Source organism: Sinocyclocheilus grahami, unplaced genomic scaffold, assembly GCF_001515645.1.
Source record: "Sinocyclocheilus grahami isolate Dianchi unplaced genomic scaffold, SAMN03320097.WGS_v1.1 scaffold462.1, whole genome shotgun sequence".
NCBI lineage: Eukaryota > Metazoa > Chordata > Actinopteri > Cypriniformes > Cyprinidae > Sinocyclocheilus > Sinocyclocheilus grahami.
The window spans coordinates 334,693-345,074 of NW_015505641.1; the positions used below are offsets into that span (position 1 = coordinate 334,693).

General features: G+C 31.5%; 1 protein-coding gene across 1 annotated transcript in view; it reads right to left on the minus strand.

Annotated features, from left to right (window-relative positions):
• Positions 1–9,017, minus strand: part of LOC107552958 (CTD nuclear envelope phosphatase 1A-like) — an 11,640-nt gene extending 2,623 nt beyond the window's left edge. The window contains exons 1-7 of the mRNA XM_016235020.1: positions 8,936–9,017; positions 8,664–8,782; positions 7,482–7,670; positions 5,966–6,032; positions 5,654–5,772; positions 4,472–4,660; positions 4,221–4,332 (exon numbers count right to left, since the gene is read on the minus strand). Of these exons, the coding sequence (XP_016090506.1) occupies positions 4,221–4,332; positions 4,472–4,660; positions 5,654–5,772; positions 5,966–6,032; positions 7,482–7,670; positions 8,664–8,782; positions 8,936–9,017 (877 nt within the window). The remainder of the gene's footprint in view (positions 1–4,220; positions 4,333–4,471; positions 4,661–5,653; positions 5,773–5,965; positions 6,033–7,481; positions 7,671–8,663; positions 8,783–8,935) is intronic.
• Between the last annotated feature and the right edge of the window lie 1,365 nt (positions 9,018–10,382).

The window sequence follows — 10,382 nt, forward strand, 5'->3', positions numbered from 1 at the left end:
ATAAATAAACATAAAAAACTAATTAAAATGACAAACACAAAAAATGAATACAAATGAAATAATATAAAACACTAAAAACTAAAATAACACTGGAGAAAATGTGATAATTTAGGTTGTGTGCACTCGGTGTAAATTTTTTTATATTTTGGTATACTCCTGTATACTTTGTTCTAATAAAACATTACTTATCGCTCATAACCGGAGATATAGATATATATATATAGAGAGAGAGAGAGAGAGAGAGAGAGTTGTCCGGTATATATATACAAGATAACGATATTAGCGTCCACATCAGCGAAGGATATGGTCTGTTTATTCTAAGCGCACATGCGTCTGCCGCTTTAAATTCTTGAGCTCGTTATAGCAGGATGGATTCTGATTGGCTGTCAGTGTTTTATCGTTCATCAGCTGGAAAAAAAAATCATTTTGAAAGTGATCACAACGATATGGTTCCTCTGTATCGTTATCGTTGTGCTGTGAACTATGCTATTGTTTAATATTGAGAACAATTTTTAGAACTATATCTTTATCGTTATCTTTATAGTTATCGTGCTTGGTGTGAACGGGCCTTAAGTCTTGCAATTGTAACTTTTTTCCCTCAGAACTGAATGAGATAAACTCGCAATTCAGACTTTTTAATAATAAAAATAATAAGTCTCATATAAAAATAAAACAAAACAGTAATAAAATAATTCTCAAAATGTATTTAAAATGCAACGGTGTGGGTTTTATGAAGGTAAATTGAAGACTTTTTCTAGACCTTTTTTTAAAAGCAATTAAAGACAACGTAAGGAATAAATCGAGAACAAAATACGTCAATGCATTCTCTAGCTTCTTGAAAATTTTTGATTCATTTCAATTGCGAGAAATAAAATCAGAATTGTGAAATATAAATTCGCACTTCTGACTTTTTTCTCACAATTGCAATTATATCGCTTAATTCTGATGTTTTTTTTCCTATTAGTTTATATCTTGCAATTTGGACTTTTTCTTGAAATTCTCAGAATTTTTAGATGTATAAACTCACCATTTCGAGTTATGAAGACAAAAAAAATTACATTCTGACTTTATAACTCAATTGCAACTTTATATGCAATTCTGATAATCTTTTATATTTTTTTATTCAGTGGCGGAAACAGACTTCCATACATATTTTTCTCAGTTAACTACATAAATCTTACAGTTGAATATTATAAATCTAAATCCATAAATTTGTGACTAATAGTGACAAATAATCATCACAAAATAATGTGTATTATCCAAGACGGAGCTAATCATGTATTGATCAGTTCTTCTAAACTGCTAAACACTTTTTCTGTGTGGTCATTTACTTAAAGGGTCATGAAATACTAAACTAAGTTTTCTTGTGTTGCACATTGTAGAAGACAATAGCTACGTTTATATTTATTAATGGCTCAATCGGATTGAAAAGCCTTCATGTTAATATCTCAATCAAACTGCTGACTGAATTAAAATGGTGTAGACCTGGAATAATCAACAGAAACAATCGACTATTTTCTCAAGTTAGATTAAAAAGAAAAAAACAACCTTGCGCAGTAACGTGATCCGCATGTTTACAAAGGTTTTGCGTCATACGAACATATGTGTGTTTACTTATGCCTCATGTCTTAGTAAATATTCAGTCTCATCCACTGGAAAGTTCATAAATATTTGCTCAAAAAGCTCTTTTGACATACGTCAGCCATGCAGAGGCATTATGTTCACAGTAGTTCTCGTGACATTATGACGATCTCCTAAAAAAACAGCTTTGAAGATACCAAGAGCTCCTAAAAACCACAACAAGTTCTTTGTGTGTTTGCACACACTTGGCGAATAAAGCCAATTCTGATTCTGACCACAGTATCTTTCTTCAGTTCTGAACGCGGCGACTGGGCGCTACATAAGCGCTGCGATTTTGTTTTGAATGTGAAAACAAATGTGAATCAGATTGCAAGGCTGCATATAAACAGAACTTTCAAAATCTGAAATCGGATTAGATTCATTCTGACTGATGAAAACTAGTGCACGTGTAAACATAACATACCTAGTGTTAACATCCCTTAATTTTAATTGTAGGGGAAAGCTGGTTGATTTTTAGCTTGTTCATGCGATTTTATTGCATTTTTGGTTTAAAATCTTCTCTTCGACAGACCTCGAGTCTCTGACACATGTGATCCATCCATACTGTGAGTGTAACTGCTCTTTAGAGCTTCCTGGTATAAACACCATAAAATATAGTCTCAATGTATTCAACAGTGCGTTCATATATTAAAGGTTACTGCAGGTAAATTTAAGACTTTTTCTAGAAAAACCAATTAAAGAATTTAAGGAATAAATAGAGGAAATATGTCAATCCATTCTCTAAATGTAAATGTTTAGGAAGCACAGTGAGTTGTATAAGCATATAAAAAAAGCGCAAATATGATGGAAATAACTTAAACCTTCTGATGACACTGCAAAGACGTGATGTTCTTCCTCAGTATTTCTGTCTTGGGTTTTTTCGTCTAAAGATTTTTAAAGGATGCAAAATGACCTGTTTTCTGAGCAATTGATCGAAATTAAGATTAAAACCTCAATTCAAAGGCAAAACAGGTTTTCATTCTTGTTTAATGCATAAACTCACTTAAATTGTGTTAAATTTCTCAGAAAACAAATCTTCATTTTTCCATCTCAAGGAAATGTACCTTGGTTTAGATATTTTAAGATATCTGCTTAATGCAGTGCAAGCAACATTTAATGCCATAACTTTATGAATTTAAGATGTTCTGCCCTAACGGAGAGTCAGGACTGCTGAGAAGATTCCCCCTGCCCAACCTCCAAGATCTTTACAAAAATCACTCTGCACCCCTCACATCCAGCCCACTCTCTCTTTCAACTGTTGCCCTCTGGCCGGCGCTACAGAGCACCGACCACCAGAACAGTTTTTTTTCCCGCAGGCTATATTGCCCATTATAACTGACACATTTATACATAGCATCTGAAAACTGTAAACTACATAAACTGCACACTTGTAAATAGCATACAGTATCTGTACATTCATTAAAACAATTATATTCCATTATTTAATTCAGTTTTTTTTATATATTACTGTTATATTTCATCTCTACTGTGTAATTCCTATGCATGTCTGCACTATCATGCATGTTTGCACTATGTGTGTACTTTCTTCTGCACTGGAAGCTCCTGTCGCCAAGACAAATTCCTTGTGTGAGTGTGTGTGAGAGTGTGTGTGTGTGTGTGTGTGTGTGTGAGAGAGAGAGTGAGAGAGAGTGTGTGTGTGTATGTGTGTGTGTGAGAGTGAGAACTGACCAGAAGAACAAAACTTTTGCCGCTCAATTGATCTCCATTATCAGTTTCATGACCCTTTAAGTAGTTGCAACCAAAAGTTCAGATGTTCTCAACATTAGATTCATTATACGCATGTATGATGCAACATTACAATCCATAAAGTGATGCATTTCAGAGTAAAACTAATAGGGGGCTTGCTTTCATCCAAACGATTTGGATTCTGTAAAGTTTTCTATAATATAATATGATATGATATATATGATATGATATGATATAATATAATATAATATAAGTGACCCTGGACCACAAAAGCAGTCTTAAGTCGCTGGGGTATATTTGTAGCAATAGTCAAAAAAACATTGTATGGGTCAAAATTATAGATTTTTCTTTTATGCCAAAAATCATTAGGATATTAAGTAAAGATCATGTTCCATGAAGATATTTTGTAAATTTCCTACTGTAAATATATCAAAACATAATTTTTGATTAGTAATATGCATTGCTAAGAACTGCATTTGGACAACTTTAAAAGGTGATTTTCTTAGTATTTAGATTTTTTGCACCCTCAGATTCCAGATTTTCAAATAGTTGCATCTCGGCCAAATATTGTCCTATCATAACAAACCATACATCAATGGAAAGCTTATTTATTCAGAGATGTATAAATCTCAATTTCAAAAAATTGACACTTAAGACTGGGTTTGTGGTGCAGGGTCACATATATATAATATAATAATAAATAAAAATCCCATATTAAATCTGATGTTTGTTTATGGTTCACATTGCTGTGATGCTGAACGTAGAAATGGCCTGAAGTACAGACATCATGTAGAGAGACCAGCTGGACAACCGCTCACACACACACACACACACACACACCTTAATCCTGCAAAAGCAGCTCTACACAGCTCTGAAATCAGGTCTAGTTTTACCTGGATGACTGCGATATGCTCCCGGCGAGTTGTCAAGAATGACTATACTTGATAAGTCGTCATGTACAACAGACAGGTCTTTAATATAACTACCTGAATCCAGCGTACAGTGCTACACAAGATAAAGACAACACAAAAAGAAGAGAAAATATTATAGACATACTATATATGCTTTCAAATTTTCGGCCTTTTCCATACTGCTCATGGCAAATGTTTATGCAAAATGAAACGTCAAGAGTTTCAGCGGTTACCTGTCTGTAGTATCTTCTTTTTAGGAATCCCTTGTTGCTATCCAGCTTATCAGCTACTGCAGAACCATAGATCTCCATACTAGCAGTGAACACTACTAACTCATACCACTGACTGACCACCTCCAGGAAGAAGTCCACATGCGGCCTTTTATGTACAAAGAATCTGACCGGGTGTTTGTCTATTACCACCTGAAAAACAACAACAGCTTATATGAGAAAAATGAAACGAGACATGTGGAGGTTTTTTTTTTTTTTAACTATGGATGAAACAGTCATAAATGGTTAATGGATAGCTAATAATAATAATAATGCATTATTATTATTATTATTATGGTAACACTTTACAATAAGGTTACATTTGTTAATATTAGTTAACTACATTAGTTAACATGAACTAACAATAAGGGAAAACTTCTAAAGCATTTATTACTATTAGTAAATGTTAATTTCAGCATTTACTAATACATTAATAAAATCAGTTTATTGTATCTGTTTATTATGTAATGGATCTGAGCATGAACTAACAATGAGCAGCTGCATTTTTATTAACTAATGTTAACAAAGATGAATACTGTAACAAAAATATTGCTCACTGTTAGTTCATGTTACCTAATGGGACCTTTTTGTAAAGTGTTACCATTATTATTAATTACTATTATTGTATTACTATTATTTTAATATAAACATTTTTATTATTATTATTATTAATATTGGAATTTATATTAAAAATATAATATTAAAATACTATAATAAGATTAGTAATACTTCATACTTACATTAATGTTATTCCATTGTAATAATATAATAGTAAAATAATACTATTACTATTATTTTAATATTGTTATAGTATTTTAGTGTTATATTTTAAATCAAACTTTTTACAATTTACTAATACAATTTATTAATATAATAATACCACACTACAAACAATAATTATAATAATCATAACAATAGTTATCGTTATTATTTTTTATTTATTTTGTGAGAGGAACTGCTAGCTGATGAAATATTTTCGAGCGAAGCATAAAGAAAAACAGAAATTTCCAAGAATTACCCAAGCCTAGAATCATAATAACTGACTCTTCCTAGTTTTCAATGAGCATGGTAACCTTTGTTTATAGATGGCTATGCATTTTTAATTCTGCAAATTTTGAAAACTTATTCAAAAACATTTCGTCTTACTTTGAGGATGAAGTCTGGCGGTGTCCCAGGCCGCACTGTAGGTCTGAGAACTCCATCGTGATGCGAGTGGATCAACGTCTCGTCGAGATCTAAAACTAAGATCTTTCGCTTCACGGTGTCTGAACAGAAATACAAACACAAACTCACGTTACTCAGTGAAAGTCAGCATATGAAAACACTGCACACAAACGCAACACTGCAAGCGGATTAATCAAACAGTATGAGTTTCTCAAAGACAACTCACACTCAGATCGGGCTTTCTGTTGTCATACCAGTAACTTTTAACTTGAGGAGAAGAAAAGAAACACTCACTGAGTCTGTTTCTGGAAATGGTTGACAACGGTAAGATGTCATAGCGCACTGTTTGATACTGGATTATCTAGAAAAGGAAGGAGACAAAACAGGAAACAGCCACCTCAATACACCGCACTGCGTGAAACATGTATTATACAGCAGAAGACAATGAGTACACCTTTTACACTTTATTTAGCATGCTATATTGGTTTTAATGAAACATTTTTACATTTGAACAAATTCATAACTTTTAAGAACCCATTCGTCTCTTAAGACAAGTGAATAAAGAGCATTTGAACGTCACATCAAAGCACACTAAAAAAAAAGCTTGTCTATTTCTGAAGCAGGCAGAACTCTAAATGAGAAAAAAAAACATACAGTAAATAAAAAGTCCAAAATTGACTTAGTTGACAGTTATTCTTAGTATCAAAAAAAAGATAGAAAGATAGATATTAAAATATATTTATTAATTTATATTATAAAAATATATATTTAACAAATAATATTTGAGTAAAATATGGCTGGACTGCTCTCTAGATATCAGGATTCATGATAAGCATTAGCAAATCAATCAAACATTCAACCAAAATCAACAAATAATAATAATAATAAAAACAACAAATATTTATTAATAATTAATATTTCCTATTGAATTAAAAAAAATTGCTATTAAACATTATTCACAAATATGTTTTAGTTAATATTTCATTTGCATCAATTATAAATATTATTATGTTTTTAATAAGTCATATTTTAATTAAACTGATATATTGGTATTCGGGTGCTTCTGCTCTCCAGATATCAGGATTTGCATCAACCAAAAAACAAACAAACAATAACAATAATAAATGCATATAAATAATACCTACAAATATTTATTAGTTTATAATTGTATTGGTTCAAATTTAAAAGTGTTCTAGCCCCTGAAACGGTTAATACCAGGTTTTCAGTAACTGTGGGATCCCTGAATTAATCAAAACGAATATAAGAGGTGTCCTGGAGTAAACTGCTCAACTAGCAGATTACTCAAGCAAACAACCTTCTGCAATGATTTGTTTGTTTGGGTTTAACGCCAAGCCAGCTTCTGCAGCTATTTTCTTGGTGAGAAAATGTATGGCTAAATTATATCAGATTTTTACTATTTATTTTCGCTAAAAACTGCATTTGGCTTAACTATGTTAAAAATCTCTTCAAAAGAATTAACTCACACACACACACACACACACACACCTTAATCCTGCAAAAGCAGCTCTACACAGCTCTGAAATCAGGTCTAGTTTTACCTGGATGACTGCGATATGCTCCCGGCGAGTTGTCAAGAATGACTATACTTGATAAGTCGTCATGTACAACAGACAGGTCTTTAATATAACTACCTGAATCCAGCGTACAGTGCTGCACAAGATAAAGACAACACAAAAAGAAGAGAAAATATTATAGACATACTATATATGCTTTCAAATTTTCGGCCTTTTCCATACTGCTCACGGCAAATGTTTATGCAAAATGAAACGTCAAGAGTTTCAGCGGTTACCTGTCTGTAGTATCTTCTTTTTAGGAATCCCTTGTTGTTATCCAGCTTATCAGCTACTGCAGAACCATAGATCTCCATACTAGCAGTGAACACTACTAACTCATACCACTGACTGACCACCTCCAGGAAGAAGTCCACATGCGGCCTTTTATGTACAAAGAATCTGACCGGGTGTTTGTCTATTACCACCTGAAAAACAACAACAGCTTATATGAGAAAAATGAAACGAGACATGTGGAGGTTTTTTTTTTTTTTAACTATGGATGAAACAGTCATAAATGGTTAATGGATAGCTAATAATAATAATAATGCATTATTATTATTATTATTATGGTAACACTTTACAATAAGGTTACATTTGTTAATATTAGTTAACTACATTAGTTAACATGAACTAACAATAAGGGAAAACTTCTAAAGCATTTATTACTATTAGTAAATGTTAATTTCAGCATTTACTAATACATTAATAAAATCAGTTTATTGTATCTGTTTATTATGTAATGGATCTGAGCATGAACTAACAATGAGCAGCTGCATTTTTATTAACTAATGTTAACAAAGATGAATACTGTAACAAAAATATTGCTCACTGTTAGTTCATGTTACCTAATGGGACCTTTTTGTAAAGTGTTACCATTATTATTAATTACTATTATTGTATTAATATTATTTTAATATAAACATTTTTATTATTATTATTATTAATATTGGAATTTATATTAAAAATATAATATTAAAATACTATAATAAGATTAGTAATACTTCATACTTACATTAATGTTATTCCATTGTAATAATATAATAGTAAAATAATACTATTACTATTATTTTAATATTGTTATAGTATTTTAGTGTTATATTTTAAATCAAACTTTTTACAATTTACTAATACAATTTATTAATATAATAATACCACACTACAAACAATAATTATAATAATCATAACAATAGTTATCGTTATTATTTTTTATTTATTTTGTGAGAGGAACTGCTAGCTGATGAAATATTTTCGAGCGAAGCATAAAGAAAAACAGAAATTTCCAAGAATTACCCAAGCCTAGAATCATAATAACTGACTCTTCCTAGTTTTCAATGAGCATGGTAACCTTTGTTTATAGATGGCTATGCATTTTTAATTCTGCAAATTTTGAAAACTTATTCAAAAACATTTCGTCTTACTTTGAGGATGAAGTCTGGCGGTGTCCCAGGCCGCACTGTAGGTCTGAGAACTCCATCGTGATGCGAGTGGATCAACGTCTCGTCGAGATCTAAAACTAAGATCTTTCGCTTCACGGTGTCTGAACAGAAATACAAACACAAACTCACGTTACTCAGTGAAAGTCAGCATATGAAAACACTGCACACAAACGCAACACTGCAAGCGGATTAATCAAACAGTATGAGTTTCTCAAAGACAACTCACACTCAGATCGGGCTTTCTGTTGTCATACCAGTAACTTTTAACTTGAGGAGAAGAAAAGAAACACTCACTGAGTCTGTTTCTGGAAATGGTTGACAACGGTAAGATGTCATAGCGCACTGTTTGATACTGGATTATCTAGAAAAGGAAGGAGACAAAACAGGAAACAGCCACCTCAATACACCGCACTGCGTGAAACATGTATTATACAGCAGAAGACAATGAGTACACCTTTTACACTTTATTTAGCATGCTATATTGGTTTTAATGAAACATTTTTACATTTGAACAAATTCATAACTTTTAAGAACCCATTCGTCTCTTAAGACAAGTGAATAAAGAGCATTTGAACGTCACATCAAAGCACACTAAAAAAAAAGCTTGTCTATTTCTGAAGCAGGCAGAACTCTAAATGAGAAAAAAAAACATACAGTAAATAAAAAGTCCAAAATTGACTTAGTTGACAGTTATTCTTAGTATCAAAAAAAAGATAGAAAGATAGATATTAAAATATATTTATTAATTTATATTATAAAAATATATATTTAACAAATAATATTTGAGTAAAATATGGCTGGACTGCTCTCTAGATATCAGGATTCATGATAAGCATTAGCAAATCAATCAAACATTCAACCAAAATCAACAAATAATAATAATAATAAAAACAACAAATATTTATTAATAATTAATATTTCCTATTGAATTAAAAAAAATTGCTATTAAACATTATTCACAAATATGTTTTAGTTAATATTTCATTTGCATCAATTATAAATATTATTATGTTTTTAATAAGTCATATTTTAATTAAACTGATATATTGGTATTCGGGTGCTTCTGCTCTCCAGATATCAGGATTTGCATCAACCAAAAAACAAACAAACAATAACAATAATAAATGCATATAAATAATACCTACAAATATTTATTAGTTTATAATTGTATTGGTTCAAATTTAAAAGTGTTCTAGCCCCTGAAACGGTTAATACCAGGTTTTCAGTAACTGTGGGATCCCTGAATTAATCAAAACGAATATAAGAGGTGTCCTGGAGTAAACTGCTCAACTAGCAGATTACTCAAGCAAACAACCTTCTGCAATGATTTGTTTGTTTGGGTTTAACGCCAAGCCAGCTTCTGCAGCTATTTTCTTGGTGAGAAAATGTATGGCTAAATTATATCAGATTTTTACTATTTATTTTCGCTAAAAACTGCATTTGGCTTAACTATGTTAAAAATCTCTTCAAAAGAATTAACTTTAAAAAAATAAAGTTTTCTCACAGGCTTAAAACCAGTTCAATCTAACAAAACATGGGTTTTGGCAGAGAGAACATGTTGGAGTGGATCAACGTCTCGTCGAGATCTAAAACTAAGATCTTTCGCTTCACGGTGTCTGAACAGAAATACAAACACAAACTCACGTTACTCAGTGAAAGTCAGCATATGAAAACACTGCACACAAACGCAACACTGCAAGC